The sequence below is a fragment of the Ursus maritimus genome, unplaced genomic scaffold, assembly GCF_017311325.1.
Source record: "Ursus maritimus isolate PB19 unplaced genomic scaffold, ASM1731132v1 scaffold_2, whole genome shotgun sequence".
Classification (NCBI taxonomy): domain Eukaryota; kingdom Metazoa; phylum Chordata; class Mammalia; order Carnivora; family Ursidae; genus Ursus; species Ursus maritimus.
Genome location: NW_024424452.1, coordinates 72,867,106 through 72,886,123, shown reverse-complemented (window position 1 = coordinate 72,886,123; position 19,018 = coordinate 72,867,106). Strand labels below are relative to the sequence as shown.

Below are 19,018 nucleotides of genomic sequence, written 5' to 3'. Positions count from 1 at the left end.
GGGCATCTTTTGCAACATGGGTGCACGTGGAGGCGAAAATCCGTAATTGCTTTTCTTGTTCTCTCCGTGTCAGTCTATGGCATATCTTCTCAGAGCTTTCTTAAATGCCAACTTTCAAAAGGGCTTAGCTCTCAGCTCTCAGGCTTTACGGCACCAGGTAATTTACTTACATGATCTCATTTCATCTTGTTCAGCTCAACAGATAGGCGGGTATGAGTATGCCTATTTCATATATGAATAAGCTGAAATTCAGAAAGGTTTAATAACTCCCCCAGGGTCACAAAGATCAGCCAGGGCCAGAGTCAATGCAAATTAAAACACACACACACACACACACACACACACACACGCACACACACAATCAAAACCCCAAAACCCAAAAACCCAAAAAACAACAAAGCAGGGATTTCAGAATAAAAGTCCAAAATAATCTTGAGAACAAACAGCTTTCAGCTCCTTCTGCATCTGGCTTTCTGGTGACCTAGCCTCTGAGAGGAGTTTCGGCTTCCGGTTTCGGACCAAATAAAGCAACTATCCCATAGGAATATTAAGGCATCCATTAACTTTTTTTCCTCCCCATTATCCCATTTGTCCCTGAAGACAAGCTGGGTGTTTGGTAAGTGCTAGATAGTGAATTACTGCTCTAAATGGTGCTTCAGTGGCCTAATGATGAGGGAGCAGCTCCCACAGTGCCAATCTGTAGATAAAAGAATAATTAACATAGTCATCAAAGCAGATGGATTTCAGAGGAATTCGAATCCTGCCCTGGGTGTAGCACCAGTTTCTGCTGGAGTTCGGTAAACCGGGCTTTGTAAATTCTTCCCTGATCTCTTGTTCTCTTCCTCCCTCCCTCCCTCCCTCTTTTCTGGAGCTCACCTTTGGCTTCAACTTTTCTTCCCCTTATTTAGACTGCTGCGTAGAAAACGCAGGAGGCTAAGGCCGGCTCAGAACGTGGGCAGTGAGGAAGGGGGAAAAACATGAAAAGGAACTGTTCTGTCCCTCCGAGCTGGCAGCGCCCTGGTCTGTGTGTTGTAATTATTGCTCCTCGGCCTTTTGGTTCAGAGGGAGAGTAGCGGAGCATTGCAAAGATCTGTTTACATTCACCCTCCCACTCGAGGGCTGTGGGTTCCTCAAAGGCTGGCTGCGCGGTGGATTCCCTGCGATATTTCCAGGGCGCAGGACGGTGCCTGGCACCAGGCAGATGTTCCTAGACGTCGGTAGGATGAATGAAAGGTGAGCAGGAAAGGCAAGGCCAGGAGTACGGCGCGAGATGGGAGGAGGAGGAGGACTGGGCCGTGCGGAGCCCACGGGGAGAATCCGAAAGTACGAGTGCGAAGGAGAAAAATGAAAAAGGGGACGTCCCAACGGCTGGAACTGGAACGGAGCGACGGGGTCAGGGAGGGCCCGAGCAGGGGCCACAGGCGCGAAGCGGGGCGAGCCGCGAGGGTAAGGACGAGACAAAGAGCAGCGGGCGAGGCTGCTCGTGGGAAGAGACGGGCAGAGTGGAGTGCGGGGGGCGGGCGGCTGCGGAGCCGGGGGGGCGCAGGGCTGGGGAGGGGCGGCGGCGCGGGGCGCGGGGGGCCGCGGGAGGCGGGGGCGGCGCGGCGGAGGAGGGGCGCGGGCGCCGCAAAGTTACTTGGCCTGCGCCCGCCCGGGTCCGCGTGCTGGTGGCAGGGCGGCGGGCCGGCGGGAGGGGCGAAGCGGGGCTCGGCTGCCTGAAACCCGAAACCTCCAGTCGGCGAGCGCGGCCGGGAGGAAGGAAGCGGCGGCGGCGGCGGGCGAGGCAGAAGGCGGCCGGGCCGGGCCCTGCGGCGGCGGCGGCGGCGGCGGTGGTGAGCCGGGCGGGGACGCGGGGCGGCGGCGGCGCGCGGCGGCGGTGAAGCCGGCCGGGGGACGCGGGGCGGCAGTGGCGGCGGCGCGCGGGCCGGGCCCGAGCGGGGCTGAGTTCCGGGCAGGGCGGCCGCGCGCGGGGCGCCGGCGGGGAGGGTCGCGGCGCCCCTTCCCCCACGCCTCCCCGCCCCCACGGCGCTCTGCTTTCTCCGCGCCCCACGGCGGTAGGGGCTGTGCTCCGGACCGCGCGCGCTCCGCCTGCCGGTGGCGAAGCCCGAGCTCTTTGTGGGAAGATCTGGGGGGCGCGTCCCTCCCCTGCGGCCGGGAGCTTCGGACAGGCCCTTCCCCTGGTGCGCCCCATTTCTGCAGCACCTCCCGCAGCCCCTTTCTAGGACCCCCCGGGCAGGGAGGACATCGGTGCATGCCCGGGACCCGGCTGGTAGGGGCCGTGCTCCCTCAAGGCAAGGGGCTCACGCCGCGTTGGGGGACAGACGTGGGGGTGGGGGTGCCAAACGGCCTCGCCCCTTGGCTGGAATCCGTGAGGACCAGGTGAGCCTCCTTCTCCCAGTCGGGCTCAGGGCGCTCCCGAGGCTGGGCGGGAGGCGCGCCCAGAAGTCGCCGGGCCGACCCCCGGCGCGGCGGGGTGGGCGCCTCCGCCCCTCGCATCTGCCAGAAGGAGATTCGGTTAGCTTTGGGGGGACTGGGCCAGCCTTCGGGCCAGAGCTTAATTAACCCGTGGCACCTTTTGACGAAAGCATGCGAGGTGAGAATGTCGGCTGGGTAACTGGGATGCTCTGGTGCGCTTCCGAGAGGTCTGCTTTCCAGTAACTGCACGGCCGTGCTTGGGCACCGCTTGATAGCATATCTCTGCGGCTGTTTTTGTTCGCTGTAGTACCTTTCATCCGTGCTTACGAAGTGCTTTCGAGAGCGGGTCATTCGATCCTCCTCACTGTGAAGCAGGGAGGTGGCGTGGTTTTGGAGGGAAAGGACCTTAGTGCCTTGATGTGTCCAATGGGGATAATGGTAACTTCGGGCAAGCTCATCTCAGCGTGCTAGAGTCTGGGGAGGACGGGCATCACCGGGCCTCCTCCCCCGCTGGCCAGCCTCCTCTCTCCCTGCGCCCTGGCCCTGGGAATGAGCTGGAAAGAGGTCCTGCGTGGGGAAATAAGTGGCTTTCCCTTAGGATCCATCATATTGCAGCCTCGGAGACAGGTGAGGAGAGGCATTTCCCAGGCCCTCCAGGCAGAAAGAGGAGGCGGGAGGACCTCAGATCACATAGACACAGGCTCCTCGTTCAGCTTTCTTTAACTAGGATCTGTGTCACCCATGTCTGTCACTTCTTCCAGAGCGCCCCTTGTTTCTTGTTCTAGTCCACACCTGTCTTGTTTTGTATCTGTAAGATGTTCATAAGCACTTTTCATATACACTTTTAAAAATTTCATTCACTTAGCCTGTGAAGTGCAATTAGCCTGTTAGAGGTGGGAAGACAGACTCAAGAGAGGCAAGTACTCGGCCCAGGACCTGGGATTGAACTCAGGTCTTTGGACTTGGCAATGCTTTTCACATAGGCAGGTCCTTGAACTCAGGACTTCTCCCTGCCCCAAAGCTCTTCCCCCGTGGCAGGGAGATTAGGGACCCCTCCAAAAGAGGCCTGCGTGGCATTTTAGAAACGAAATCCAAGGCCTCAGGTAATCATACCATTCTCTTTGTGTTGCAGCCCTGCGCGGTGGGAGAATCAGACGAAGGACGACCGTGTGGTCAGAGGGGCTGAGCTCTTTGTTTGTGTTCTGTGGAAGGCAGAATGGGCTGAACTGGGACTGACCTAAATGTCTACCAAAGGAGGTACAGTTCTGTGGTGTAAACTCTGCTGCTGCCTGGGCCAGTCAGGAAGCCTTGCCTGCAGGAGGAGGGCTGGTGGGGGGGGGAAGGGGTTCTTAGTGGGGGGTTGCTGGTAGGGGAGGACTGCTTTGGGGGGGCTGGGAGCATGCCTCCCTATAAAGAGACAGGTGCAGGTGCAACCCAGCTCCAGCACATTGTGGCTTGGCCTGCATTTGCGGGGGAGCTCTAAGTTTTTATGGGAAAAAAAAATCTCTTGTTTTTAAAGTCAGCAACTAATTCAAAACAGTTTTCAAAAGGTGCAGGGCGATCAAATTGTGTGTGCAGGCTGGTTGTTGATTGCAGAATGCCAGCTTGCAACCTCTGGGTTAGACCCTAGGAAGCACTTGTCATTCGGAGATGCAATAAAGCATGACTGGAGGGGAGGAGTGGTGTCTTCTAGCTGTTTTTCTTTGAGAACAAAAAACATCAACAAAACCGGAGATAGCTATCGGTGCTGCCTGGAGTTTGGAGGAAGGGTTGACTTTATGACACAGGCCTTCATTCATTCAGCCGGTGCTAATCTCATCTGATTCTAGTCTTCCACTGGGAGCATGCTTCCAGCCGGGTGGTATCTGGTCCCTTGGCCGGTTATGGCCATTCATTCAGGGCAGATCTGTTCAGGGAAGCTGGGAGCATAAAGGAAGGCGTTTTCTATGTGAGCTGTGGTAAAACAGGAGGAGGCACATCAGATTTGGGTTTGGGTTTGGTTTTGACTCAAGGAGCAGGAGAGAGAGCACTGTAGCGAGAGCACCATCTGAAGTCGGGTGGCCGGCACCCACCCCTGCCACTTGCAAACCTGTGACTGGGATGAGTAATGGAAAGCATGCCTAGAATGTAGTAACTTTAAAAAAAAAACCATGAATTATTATAAAAGTTTTTTTAGAATAGAAAAATGTATAGGAAAAGAAAATTCCCTCCACTTCTTCATTCCCTCTCCTCACCTGAGAGGGAACCACTGTAGGTGTAGTATTTTCTAGGTCTTCTTCAGTGCCTGAGTATATGCCAACCGAGTCAGGAAGTACAGGTGAAGATGTAATATATAGTTTATTGATACTATATTATAAAACATGATAAAATATTATCTGCATTTCTAACTGTAGGACCAGCCTTAATATATTGAATATGCTTTTAAAAATACATAAATGGGGATCATATATTACTGTGTGCTTTGTGACTTACTTTTTTGACTTAACAATGGGACTTGGATGTCTTCCAGTATCAAAAACATAGGGGCGCCTGGCTGGCCCAGTTGGGGGAGCGCGTGACTCTTGATCTCAGGGCCATGAGTTTAAGCCCCATGTTCGGTGTAGAGATTGCTTTAAAAAAAGAACGTAGAGAGGTGCCTGGGTGGCTCAGTCAGTTGAGCATCTGCCTTCAGCTCAGGTCATGGTCTCAGGGTCCTGGAATCGAGTCCCGAGTCGGGCTCCCTGCTCAGCTGGCAGTCTGCTTCTCCCTCTCCCTCTGCCCTTCCTCCCCACTTGTTCCCCAACCCCTCAGAGAAATAAGTGAAATCTTTAAAAGAAAAAAAGAACATAGATCTACTTCATTCTTTTTAATGGCTGCATAGTATTTCACGGTATAGATTCACCATAATTCATTTAAACAATCCCTTATTTATGGGATTTGAGTCCAGCTTTCTGTCTTACAAATAAAATGCTACAGTGAGCACACAACTCGGTGTACATGAGAGTATTTCTGGATAAAACTTATTCCTACCAGTGAAGTTGGTGAGCCAAAGGGTATGTTATTTTAAACGTTTATTTAAGCAGAATTCTCTTTGTTTATTGGGATCTGGAGACTGCACTGAAAAAAAGATTGAATTTATTTACTTATTTAGGTTTACCTCTTTGGGGATAGGATGTATTTGGGATGCTGTTTTGGGGGGATAGGTAGTATATCCCCAAAGGCAACACCTCCCTCCTACCTCAGCCCTCTGTTTCCCTTTTTGGATGCAACTAATTTTTCCAGTTTTTTTTTTTTTTTTTTTAAAGATTTTATTTATTTATTCGACAGAGAGAGAGAGACAGCCAGCGAGAGAGGGAACACAAGCAGGGGGAGTGGGAGAGGAAGAAGCAGGCTCACAGCAGAAGAGCCTGATGTGGGGCTCGATCCCATAACACCGGGATCACGCCCTGAGCCGAAGGCAGACGCCTAACCGCTGTGCCACCCAGGCGCCCCAATTTTTCCAGTTTTTGTGTATTCATCTAGAGATCGTCTGTGCATCTGTAGGCAAATAAAATGTGTCTTCTGTTTTTTCCCTCTAAAAAATAAATATGGTAGCATACCATTCCGCTACCCTACTCTGCTTATGGAGTTTTAAAAAATTAACCTACATCTTAGAGACCATTCCCTATCAAAGTTCTGTGCATTTTAGGTTCTCCCAAGTGTACGCTTAAAAGAAAAGAAAAGAAAAGGTTAACCAATTTACACTCCTTCAAATTGCCCCATGAAATCCTTTTCCAATTTTTCTGTCGAATTGTTTGTGATTTCATCAATTCTTGAGGCTCTTTCTAAGTTCTGGACTTTAATTCTTTCCTTGTTAATAAATCAGATATCTTGCCTATTATGTTTTCTCCCCCAGCTTTGCTTACTGTGTTGTACAGAAGTGATGACTTTTTCCGTGGCTGAATCTATCCCTTTGCTGTGGGCCTCAAGTTTTCTATCTTGCTTAGGAAGCCGTCTCCTGTCTCAACATTAACTGTTCTTATAGTTTCTCTTTCCTCTCCATTCTTTGCTTTTCTTCATTTAAAAATATTTTACATTATTGGGACGCCTGGGTGGCTCAGTCAGTTCAGTATCTGCCTTTGGCTCAGGTCATGATCCTGGGGTCCTGGAATCGAGTCCAGCATCAGGCTCTTGCCCAGCAAGGAGTCTGCTTCTCCCTCTGTCTGCTACTCTACCTTCTTGTGCTCCCCCCCCCAATAAACACATAAAATCTTTTTTAAAAAAAAAGATTTTATGTATTTATTTGAGAGAGAGAGAGAGAATGAGAGAGAGCATGAGATGAGAGAGGGTCAGAGGGAGAAGCAGACTCCCTGCCAAGCAGGGAGTCTGATGCTGGACTTGAACCTAGGACCCCGGGATCATGACCTGAGCCGAAGGCAGACGCTTCACCAGCTGAGCCACCCAGGTGCCCCAAATAAATAAATAAAAGCTTACAAAAAATATTTTACATTACTGTTTCTTTTCTTCTGCCTTTTTGCAGGTTCTCTGCTCTCTGACAATGGGGAGGTCAGGGTTTGAATTTGTCTGTGAGCCTCATTCGTCAATGTGGGATCTCTGTTTTCTTTCGTTTTTAGAGGGACTTTTTTTCAAGTCTTAAGGATGAGCTCTCCCCTGGGTGGGAGAACGGGCGTTCTCAGTGGACGCGTTGCTGTGCCAAGTCACGGACCCGGAGAAGAGCCCTGGGTATTTGGAGGGCCCCAGCGGAGGGGGCTCCCATTGAGCACGTCGTGCAGGTGGCTGGGCCTGGAAGGGCATGACCAGGCTGGTTAGGAGTCGATCGGTCCAGCACTGCTGGGGAGGGGTGGGGGAGACCAGAGAAGATGAGATAGAAATACCTGCTAGTCCTCGAGGAGAAAGATGGGGAGGCTGCGAGCCGGGGTAACGGCAGTGACCGTGGTTGCTTTACATATAGCATCTCATTGAAACAAGCAAGTCCCTATGAAAACCCAAGGCTCAGATATGTTCACTCGTCTCCCCAAGGACACACACTCAGAAAATGGCAGTTGGGGTTTAGCCCCATCAGGATTACCTGGCAGGAGTGCTCTCTGAGGTCCCGGGTTTCTGTCTTGAGTGATTTGGGTGGGCGGTGATGTTTTTCCTAGGGTAGTGGAAAACACGAAGACTAGCATATTGCGATGGTAGAAGCACTGACGACGACTTTCATTTTGCACACGTTCAGCCGAGGTGCCTGGCTGGGACAGATGGGAGACGACATCTCCCGGGTGGGCGGATGTGAATCTGGAGCTCCGAAGAGTTGTTCAGGATGTGGATGGAGATTTCGGAGTCATCACGGTTTAAGTGGGTACAGAGAGAGCGCACAGAGAGAGGCGCTAGGTATCAAATGGGACCCTTCCTTTTACAAGGGATAGAGAATCCAGTTCACATGGGCTGAAGCTGAAAGGAAAGCTGTTGATTGGCTCACACCACTAAAAAGCTCAGGAGTGTGTCGGGCTTCAGGCGGGGGTTCCGGGTTCAAATGATTTTATCAGGACTCGTTTTCTTAGCTGCCCTTGTCTCGGGCTCTCCCCTCGAGATGGCTAGGGGATGCTGCAGGTTCAAATGCAGGGGGAGAGGGGAGCTGTCTTCCCCCAGCTACACCAGCAGCAGGACTTCACGTCTCGTGAACTGAGTCAGAGGGAGTTGGAATGTGCTGGCTGGTGAGGCATGAATCCTGTGTCCCATCCAGGAAGGCACCTGGACTCCAGGTCTGGAAAGGGTGACTCTCCAGAGGAAGTGGGGGGACAACTCCCAGAGCACGGGGAGGTGGAGGAGGGAAACGCTTTGCTTTCCCCTGCAGATGGGAGAGGAAGAAGCGTTGGGCAGGGGGCCCCGCGGGAAGCCGCAGCACTGACAGGGCCGGAGAGCCCAGGTAAGCCGACTGGCAAGGACTGGAAGGAGGGAGAGGCAGGGGAGAGCAGCAGTGGGGAAGCCAAGGGGAGAGGGGGGCTCAGAAGAGAATGAATTAGTCAAGGGCTTCGGGTGCTGCGGGGAGCTCAAGGAAGGGCGCATTGGATTTGGTGTGGAGGTCCTCGCTCGAAGCAGACACTCACTTATTTTACACTCGGTGGGACCGCCTTCTAGAGGCTCACCTTCCTACCCCGCCAGTCCTGGGGATGGCCAGGCAGGGCGGAGGTGTAGGGAGGGCAGGCAGGACATTGGGCTCTACCAATAGTTCCGTGTGTGGCCGAGCCTCTCAGATCTTTGGGCTTCGGTTTCATGGTCTGTGAGATAACTCGGCTACGCTGAGCTGCTCCTGTGGCCTCACGAGCTCTGAAATGTGGGAGAGTGATGAATCAGACCGCTTCAGCCTACCTCGTGACCCCAAGCCTGGTCCAAGCCTTCACCTGTCACTTGGGCTACAGCAGCCACCTCCTAACTCGTGTCCCTGCCTCTGCGCTCCCCCTACGTCCCTTCTCGACCCAGTAGCAGAATGACCCTTTTAAAACATGTCAGCCGCATGGCTCCAGGGGCCTCTGTCACACATGAGTTCTTAGCCACACTCCTCCCCGTGGTCCTGGTGCCCTCGTAAAGTCATCTCCCCTCACTCTAGGTGGTCTCTGGTTCCCCTTTCTTCCACTTCTCCCCAGCGTTCTCACCATTCTGCCTCAGGACCTTTGCACAGGCTCTTCCCTTGGCCTGAAATTCCTTGGCATTCTTTTCTGCTCTGATCAGATGTTACCTGGGAAAGACTTTCTGACTACCCACTCCATCCACCTACCCACTCCTCCTTTTACCTTGGTTTATCTTTCTTCATGGCATCTACCACTATCTGGAATTATTTTGTAAAATCACTGTCTATTTATTTACTGTGTGTGTCCTATCCCCCATGACTGTGAGCTCCAAGAGAGGAGAGATTTTGGTACCTCGTTCAGTGCTGTGTCCCAGTGGCTTGGCACAGAGTAGGTATTCAGGAAGCCTTTTTTAGGGGCTTGGGTGAGGGATGGGAAGGGGGAAGCTCGGAGTATCCAGGAACCAGTGGCAGTGTGGTAAGTGTAGGAGGGGACTTCCATTATTCCTCAGGGCTTTCTATGACAGCATCCGTCTCAGATACGGTCATCAGAAAAAAAAAGATTCAGAAGTGATATTACTTTAAAACATTGAAAAATAATATTCTCAGTTTTAGCAATATGAGTTTAATTCGTTCGCTGGGGTCTAGGAGGGTAATGAATAAACCAGATAATTCAGGGTAAAAACCAATCAACATAATAACATTGTTTGTCTTGTGATAGAAGTAACCTTAGTCTTATTCCCAGCATAGTTTCCGTCTCTTCTTGTCTTCTTGGAGCGCGCGCGTGTGTGTGTGTGTGTGTGTGTGTTATGGAGGGTGTTGTTTTACTTCCCCTCAATCTGCTTGTTTGGTACATACAGTAAAAAGTAGAACGAACTACAGCGCTCCCGCAGGACAGAATTTCCCAGACTCCGCACGACTGACATGTGGGCTGGATGATTTGTTGCGTGGGGCTGTCCTGGGCATCACGGGTGTTCAGCAGTGTCCTTGGCCTTATGTGCCAGTACTGTCCCCTGAGATGTGACCACTGAAAATGTCCCCAGGCATCACCAGAGAATCCTCCCTGCGGTGGGAGGCTGGGCCGGGGGGCCGGGGGAGGCTGAAGCCCCTTTCCTTTGAGAGCCACTGACATAGAAAATTGGGGTAGGGATTGGGTTTGACAAGGACATTTTCAGACCTTCCCCAGCCGTCTGATACTGTGCACCTTAAAAAGGTGAGATCTGCTCCTTCAGGGTAGGGGTGCTGTGAATGGATCGTCAGCCTCATTGCGAGTTAGGGGTGTGTTTCCTTGTCTGCCGGTCAGCTGAGGGCCCGCCACCCCGACTAGGTGGGGGTGCCCACCTTGCTGGTCACTGAAGCGACTCACTTCTGGGCCGAGCCCTTTCCTGCCGTGACTGAGCAGTGAGGTTCTAGTCCTGAGTCCCCGGGCCCGTCCTGGAGTCCCCGACGTGTCCGTCTGTGGTCCCTTGCTGTGTGTTCTTTCTCTTCTGTGTCAAACACTGAAGTCGTCGAATGAAACCTCTTTGGCTTTCATCAAAATTGGAAGGGGAGAAGAAGAATGGAATGTTCTCTTCATGTCTTGAATATCTGAAACACTTTTTTGAGTTTATCCTCTGACAGCCACTCGACTCCCTGCTTTCGCACGCTTCCTTGAAAATTCCCTTTTTTCTGTTATGAAATTACTCTAGTTACTGTCAGCAGCGCACAGAGTTAGCACAATGTCATGGACTGTAGTCCCCGTGTGGGACATGACATCCCTCCATAACCAGAAGTTTGTGCCTCTTTGTCCCCTTCACCAGTTCCCGCCCCCACCCGGCCTGATGGCCAACAGTTCGTTTCCATGTCTGTGAGCCTGTTTCTGTTTTGTTTTTTAGATTCCTTGTAGAAGTGAAGTTTTGTGTTGTCTTTCTCCGACTTACTTCATGTAACATGAGACCCTCTAGGTCCATCCGTGTTGTCCCAGATGGCAAGATTTCATTGCTCTGTGTGGCTGAGGAAAATTCCATTGTGTGTGTATACCACATCTTCTTTCCATTCACCTATGGATGGGCCCTTGGGTTGTTTCCGTATCTTGGCTCTTGTAAATAATGCTGCAGGGAACGTAGGGGTGCGTAGTTTTCTTTGAATTGATGTTTTCATTTTCTTCATACACATTCCCCAAAGCGGAATGGCTGGGTCGTGTAGTAGAGGTAGTAGTTGTACTATTTTTATTTTTTTGAGGAACCTCCGTACCGTTTCCCATGATGGCTGCTCCAGCTTGCATTCCCAACAACAGTGCTCAAGGGTTTATCTTGCTCCACATCCTCTCCAACACTTGTTATTTTGTCTTTTTTTTTTAAGATTTTATTTATTCATTTGAGAAAGAGGAGAGAGAGAGAGCACAAGCAGAGGGGAGAGGGGGAAGCAGGCTCTCTGCTCAGCAGGGAGCCCGACGTAGGACTCGATCCCAGGACCCTGAGATCATGACCCCAGCCGAAGGCGGACGCTTAACTGACTGAGCCACCCAGGCGTCCCTGTTTTTGTTTTTTTGATACTAGCCAACGTGACAAGCGTGAGGTGCTATCTCACTGCAGTTTTGATTTGCGTTTCTCTGACAGGAAGTGATGATGAGCCTATTTTCATGTGCCTGTTGGCCAGCTGCTTGTCGTCTTCAGAGAAATGTCTATTCAAGGCCTTGCCCATTCTTTAATCAGCTTGTTTTTTTGATTTTAAGTTGTGTTTATGTATTTTGGATATTAACCCCTTAATGATTTGCACTTACCTTTTTTCATTCAGTAGGTTGCCTTTGTGTTTTGTTGGTGGTCTCCTCGGCTTTTGTGATGTATTCCCACGGTCTTAACTCTTGTTGCTCCTGCTTGATGCACCTGGTCTAGAAAGAAGCTGCTTAGACCGGTGTGAAAGTGCCTGTGTTTTCTTTGAGGAGTTTTATGGTTTCAGTTCTTACGTTTATATCCTTAATCCCTTTTGAGTTAATTTTTGTGTACAGTGTCAGAAAGTGGTCCAGTTTATTCTTTCGCATGTTGCGGTCCTGTTTTCCCGGCATCATTTATTGAAGAGACTGCCTTTTCTCCACTATGTGTTCTTGTCTCCTTTGTCATAGATTAATTGACCATATAGGTGAGGATTTATTTCTGGACTCTCTATTCTATTTTTAGAGAGCAAGAGTGGGGGGAGGGGGAAGGGAGAGGGGGAGAGAGAGTCTTAAGCAGACTTCATGCCCAGCATGGAGCCCGACGCAAGGCTCGATCTCACAGCCCTGAGGTCATGACCTGAGCTGAAACAGAGAGTTGGACATTTGACTGACTGAGCCATCTAGGTGCCCCTGAGCTCTCTATTCTGTTCCACTCATCTGTGTGGTCTGTTTTCATACCAGTACCATACTGTTTTGACTACTGTACTTTGTGGTATAGTTTGAAATCAGGGAGGCTGATGCCTTCAGTTTTCTTCCTTCTCAAGATTCCTTTGGCTATTTGGGATCTTTTATAGTCCCATACAAATTTGAGGACTCTTTGTTCTAGTTCTGTGAAAAATGAAAAAAAATTTTTCGGTAGTATTTTGATGGGGAATCCGTGCATTGCTTGAGGTGGTATGGACATTTTAACAGTTCTTCCAGTCCATGAACATGGTACATCTCTATGTTTATTTGTGTCATCTGAAGATGTTTCTTTCATCAGTGTTTTATAGTTTTCAGAGTACAGGTCTTTCACCTCCTTGATTAAATTTATTCCTAGGTATCTTATTTTTTTTGATGCAATTAGAAATGGGATTGTTTTCTTAGTTCTCTTTTTTTTTAGAGAGAGAGATTGTGCAAGTGAGGTAGGGAGGAGGGGCAGAGGAAGAGGGCGAGAGAGAGTCCCAAGCAGGCTACACATCCAGTGTGGAGCTCAGTGTGGGGCTCAGTCTCGTGACCCTGATACCACAACCTGAGCCGAAATCAAGAGTTGGACATCTAACCAACTGAGCCATCCTGGCACCCCTTAATTTCTCTTTTTGATAGCTCATTATTTGTGTATAGAAATGCAACTGACTTCTGTATATTAATTTTGTATCCTGGGACTTCACTGAATTCATTCATTAGTTCTTTTTTTTTTTTTTTTTTTGACAGAGAGAGAGAGTGCATGCACACAAGCAAGGGGAGCAGCAGGCAGAGGGAGAAGCAGGCTCCCCACTGGACAGGGATCCCGATGTGGGGCTCGATCCTAGGACCTGGGATCTTGACCTGAGCTGAAGGCAGACTGAGACACCAGGCGCCCCCAGTTTTACTTTTTCCTTTGCAACCTGCCTGCCTTTTATTTCTTTTTATTGTTTAGCTGCTACGGCTAGGTCATATATTCCTCTTGACAATCACATAAAGTAGGTTAATTTCACTCTCTCTTTCCTCGTGGAGAATTTGAAGCTCAGAGAGGTTAGGAGACACGCACAGGTCATATGACATTCAAACCTAGGTTTGGTCAAGATTCCCAAAACCGTTTTTTATATTGAATATCAGATTGACATAGATATTAGAGAGTAGGGGGCACATAAAATATTTTCTCCCACATGCAAAGTGGTGTTGGGAATTCAGAGGGGAAACTAAGGAAGGATTAGTAAGTTTCCCGGAGGAGTAAGTATCCTCACCTCAAATAAAAACTGGTGCTGAGACAAGCATGTCTGACAGAATAACTAAAATGTAAAGGGAAAACTTTAGATAGTAAGAGGTAGTAAGGGTCACTGTGAGGGTGGAATGTTCCAGAAAGTTTTCTTCAGAATTTTGCTGTTCAGGTGGACCTTGAGCTAGATGTATTCACAGAAGGGACAATGAGAAGGTCAGGGGCCTGGGATAGCTTACAGTCATGATCTCGAAGCTTTCCCAGGCTGTGTGGATCCACTCCCCTTTTAATATCACTTCAGCTGGAGAAAGCGCTTAATGACAAAAAGCGGCTTTGAATCAAGAACCATGTGAAAAATGAATTTTTATTTTAATGACCACAATACCATCTACAGACACTTGAAGAATAGTAATTCACATATGTGCAAGGCATCATTTCTTTGGTCTACAGACAGGTAACTGCCACCCGCAGTGTGGGAATGCGTGACTTCGGGGATGTGTGAGAGGAGAGCCTATAGAGAAAATAGAAAAAAGGGAATCAAGGCAGCCAAGGGCCAGTAACACTCTGCCTTGTTACGCAGGCTGTGCAGATATCGTCTGCAGATGTGCTCGTGGTCTCTTCGAGAAGTTCACATTTTTTAGGCTTGGCCTTGTGGAAAATCGTAATGTTAGACCATCAGTATATGCACCTATGTATCCCGTCTTCTGATGGTATGAAATCCAGTGGGGCGCTGCGATTTTGCTTTTAGACTCAACACTTTCCCTCTTACTACTTAGAAAATACTAAAATTAGAGCTCAGAGCTGTTTCAGGGGTCCCTGTTTCTCCAGAATATGCCACAGTTCCTATGTCACTTACATGGCGGAGCGTTGAGAGGTAGAAAGTCAACCCTTCCCAAAGGCACAGGAGGAAATGACCTTTATATGACCGAGGCCATCCTTGGAGACCTTTGCGCGGACGCGCTCCCTTGCTTTACACAGACCTTTAATAAGCTCCACGAGGCAAACTATAGATAAGAGTACTTTGTATAGGGGAAAGGGGAAGCTGAAAGTTGAAAAAGATGGCAGAGAAAGTGTAAGAAGGAAATAAAGGCACATTTGGCGTGAAAGGGTATACTTTCACCCTTATTCTACTGGAGGGAATCCCTGTCTGCGGCCCTGCGGTGCCGGCTCGTGGTGGAAATCTGCTCGCGCAGTGACAGTGGGTGAGCACAGCGGTCTTCCCTGAGCTCCCAGAAGAAAGCAGGTGCGTTAGAATTCAGCTCTAAGGCCTTCCCCAAGTCAGAATTCCATTTATCTTGGTACTTAATGACCTTGAATCATTGTGAAAATCATTGTGTTTGTATAAAATATAGAGAAATGTGTGATAGATTTTCATAATTTTGTTTAAGGCTTAAAATAAAGAGTTTTGATATTTTAAGGTGGAAAAACCCCACCAATTCATAAAACTCAGCTATCCAGAATGAGGCATTCCCAAGGATGAGCTCGGGTTTTAGTACAGTTTGGAAGACAAGTACTGGAGGCCCTCTCTTCCTCATGAGTAGTCTTTGATTCTGTAGGTATCGTGGGAAAGGGTGAGCGAGTTAGGCTCAGTGTGGGGCCGAGGGGAAGGGGACTGGGTAGATGGGAGAGGAGGATGGATAGATGAACGAAGACCCCTAGCACCAGTTTTTACCAGCAGTGGGATTGCACACATCCTGCGTGCCCAGCACGCTTCGCCTTCCTCTCTTCGCACCTTTGCCCTATGTATCAAGTTAGCGTTGCTGTGCGTAGCACAGAAAGGAAACTGTACGACAAGGACTTAACCAGAAAGGGGTTGACTAGCGTGGCTGGGCACAGCGGCTCCACAGTTCGCCGTGTGGTTTGGGCTTTAGTCTTCCTGCTCGGATTGCGTGGGACTTTCAGCTACCTGGCCAAAAGGTGGCTGTCTCACTTGGAAGCTTGGGTTTGAGTTCCAGCAGGAGAGAGGGGAAAGGAAGAAGGGCAGAAGCTGTAGCTGAGTCCATCCCCTTTCATTAGGAAACGGATAGCTTGCACCACGTCGTGGACTTCCGTCGACTGGCACTGGGTCTGACGGCCGCCCAAGCTCTGTACGGTGAGTCTGGTTTTTGTAGGCAGACTTAGTGCTCCACGCCAAGCCAGAGATCTGCTGAGAGGGGAGAGGGGATAACGACAGGGTGATGGATAGCATCTGCTGCCCCTGCAGAGCAGGAACCACCTAGTATGCCGGGATGACCGGGGTCCCGTGGGTCATTCATATATTTAATTATTTATCACACATATTGGGTACCTCTTATTTGTCAGTCACTGTTCTAGGTGCTGGTGAAGAAATCTGCAGAGCAGAATTCCTTGCGCTCATGAAGCGGACAGTCTTGCGGGAGAGAAAGGCATTCCTAAGATAAATAAGCATATGCACATCTGCACTAAAGAGAAAAAGGAAGGGAAGTGTTGGAGAGGGGTATGAAAGGTACTGTGGGCTGGAAAGGCCTTGCCGAGAAAGGTAGTTTAAGTTAAAACCTAAAGGAAGTGGGGGGTGCCTGGGTGGCACAGCGGTTAAGCGTCTGCCTTCGGCTCAGGGCGTGATCCCGGCGTTGTGGGATCGAGTCCCACATCGGGCTCCTCCGCTAGGAGCCTGCTTCTTCCTCTCCCACTCCCCCTGCTTGTGTTCCCTCTCTCGCTGGCTGTCTCTATCTCTGTCAAATAAATAAATAAAATCTTTAAAATAAAAATAAAATAAAGGAAGTGGGAGAGCAACCTCCAAAGATATCTGCGGTAAGGGCATTCCAGGTATAGGACAGCAAGTGCAAAGGCCCTGAGGTGGATGTGTGCTTGATGTATCTGTGAAACTGTGAGGAAGCCAGTGTGGTTGGAGTGGGTGTAAAAAGCAATTTTTATTACGAGGTTGGAGCAGTCATGGAGAGCCAGATCATGTGGGAAACTGCAGGGCTTCTTTGGAGGGATATGGGACTCCTTTTGCAGGTTATGAGTAAAGCAGTGACTTGTTCATTCATTTTGACCTCTGTTTGAACTGGCTCATTCCAGTTGCTGTGTTGAGAACGGGGGCAGTGGCCGATGCAGGTAGGCTAGTGAGGAAGGTATTTTAATAATCCAGAGAAGCTTCGACGTAGCCAGGACCAGAGTGATGGTAACAGAGATAGTTAAACATAGTCGCATTCTAGAAACATGTCAAGATTTGCTGATGAACCAGATAGGAGGTGTGAGAGAGTGAGGAGTCAGGAGTGACTCCCGAGTTTTGGGTCTGAGCACCTGGGAGGATGGGGGAACCATAACGTGAGATGAAGAAGAATGTGGAAAGGGCAGGTCTGAGAGAGCTGAAGTCTGGTTGCGAACATGCTAGGCTTGCCACGCTTCTGACATCCGACTGGAGAGGGTGAGTAGCCGCTTGGGTGTATGAGTTGGGAACTCTGGGAAGTGGCTTTGGCTTCTCTCTGCCTGAGCCGGGGATCCTGACCGGGCCCTTCCGCCACACCCACGTCTGGCAGCCTCGGCAGGTAACTTGGAACAGCCTGGGGCCGTTCTGACCTGGCCTGACCCAGCCTTGCCTTTGGGAACTGCTGGGATCCCAGTTCCAGGCCGGATGGCCGCGGGCCCGTGTGGTGGAGGCTTTCCCAAGCCTGCCCTGGAAACGCTGGCGTTCCTGCCCTTCTTCCACCCAGGGGAGTCCTGTGGTTCAGGTTGGGGTGTCCGGCGGCCTGGCAAAGGAGAGCTCGCTGCCTGGTGTGCAGCTGGAAGGGTAATCTCTATAGTAAGAGAGTCTGGCTCAACCCTCAGGTTGCTAACACGTCCCCAGACAGCTGTGGGCAGACCACGCTGCTTGCCCTGCCTTTCCCTAAAGCGCTTGGCCCTTGGGACTTAGGACTCTCCCCTGGTGAGTTGTCTTCATCGTGACAGCAGCCGGTTGTGGACTTTCCGGGAGGCTGAAATGGCCCGGCCCCGTCCGTGTTGACCGGGAAACCCCAGGGGGATGCTGGCAGCCTTCGGGGCTGCGGATGGCAGCCTGGGAGAGAGGCCAGGGGCCCTTTGAAAAAATTCAGCTGACAGCCCATGGCTCCAAGTCCAGCTTGGCTCAGTACGGAGTGTTCCTCACATTCTCCGACATGCACAACGAGAATGCAGCAGAGAAGTTTGGGGAACAGAGAGTTGAGTTTTGTTTGACCAAGTCCTCCGGGGAGGGTGCAGAGTGACACCTGGTTTCACTTAGTGTGCACAGCCTGGGAGACCGTCCCGGACGGATGAGGAGCTGGTGAGGAATCATCCCGGCCAGCCCCAGCTCCCTCTGCCGGGGCGGGGAACTTACTCTGGATGCCAGAGGGGCTCTTCCTCAGCAGTGGGGGACGAGAGCTACTGCCTGCACTTGCTGACTCTCCAGACCCTGTGGGGAGAGGACTTAAAGAGAAGGAACCCTGATAAATATGCTTTTCAGCTTTTTTTTACATTGTATTTAACACGAAACATGGCATCTTCGCTGTTAAGTGCACGAATCAGCGGTATCGACTCCATTCACGTTGTGCCACCATTCCCACCGTCCATCTCCAGAACTCTCCTCATCTGGTGAAACTAAACCCAGTAACCAAGCCCCCTGCCTCCCACCCTCAGCTCCTGGCATCCGCCGTTCTATCTCTAGAATTCTGACTACTCAGGGCACCTTGCGTGAGTGGAATCATCCGGTATTTGTCATTCTGTGACTGGCTTATTCTACTCAGCATGGTGTCCTCCCGTTCATCTGTGTTGGAGCCTGAGTCAGAGCTTCCTTTCGAAAGCTGAACACTGCTCCATCCTGTGGGCATACTGGATGTTGCATATTATCCGTTCATCACTCAGTGGACACTTGCGTTGCTCCCACACTCCCATCCACTTAGTGTGGATGCTGCTGCTAGGAACGTGGGTGTACAAATATCTCTTCGAGACCTTGCTTTTCATTATTTCGGGTTTATAACCACAAGTGGAACTGCTCAGTTGTATGGTAATTCAATATTTAATGTTTTGAGACACCTTCATGCTGTTTTCCACAGCGATTTTATCAGTACATTCCCACCAGCAGTGCAGAAGGGCTCCAATTTCTCCACATCCTCACCAACACTGGTTGTTTTCTGTGTTTTGGTTTTTGTTTGTTTTTCTTATAGTAGCCATTCTGATGAGTACGAGATATCTCCTTGTAGTTCTATTTGCTTTTCCTAATGCTCAGTGATGTTGAGCATCTTTTCCTGTACCTGCTGGCCATTTACATCTCTTTTGGACACAGGTTTTTTTTTTAGGTTAGTCTTGAATTGTAGGAGTTCTTAATATATTCTTAATAGTAATCCGTAATCAGATATGAGATTTGCAAACATTTTCTCCCATTCCGTGGGTTGCCTTTTTATTCTGTGGATGGTACCTTTGAATGTACAGATTTTTTAAATCTTCATGAAGTCCAGTTTGTCAATTTTTTTCATTTTTTTTGCCTGTGCCCTTGGTGTCCTATCCAAGAAAT

At 50.1% G+C, this 19,018-nt stretch overlaps 1 protein-coding gene across 9 annotated transcripts in view; it reads left to right on the top strand.

Annotated features, from left to right (window-relative positions):
- Positions 1-915: 915 nt before the first annotated feature.
- Positions 916-19,018, top strand: part of GPR161 (G protein-coupled receptor 161) — a 47,644-nt gene continuing 29,541 nt past the window's right edge. For 5 of the 9 annotated variants that reach the window (XM_008695717.2, XM_040636176.1, XM_040636178.1 and 2 more), the window contains exons 1-2: positions 2,646-3,042; positions 3,548-3,672. In XM_008695717.2, the coding sequence (XP_008693939.2) occupies positions 3,657-3,672 (16 nt within the window). In that variant the 5' untranslated portion in view covers positions 2,646-3,042; positions 3,548-3,656. Of the gene's footprint in view, positions 1,234-1,255; positions 1,447-1,808; positions 1,833-2,645; positions 3,043-3,547; positions 3,673-19,018 lie in introns of those variants that run through there. The other 4 variants (XM_008695707.2, XM_040636174.1, XM_040636175.1 and 1 more) reach the window with 4 other exon arrangements.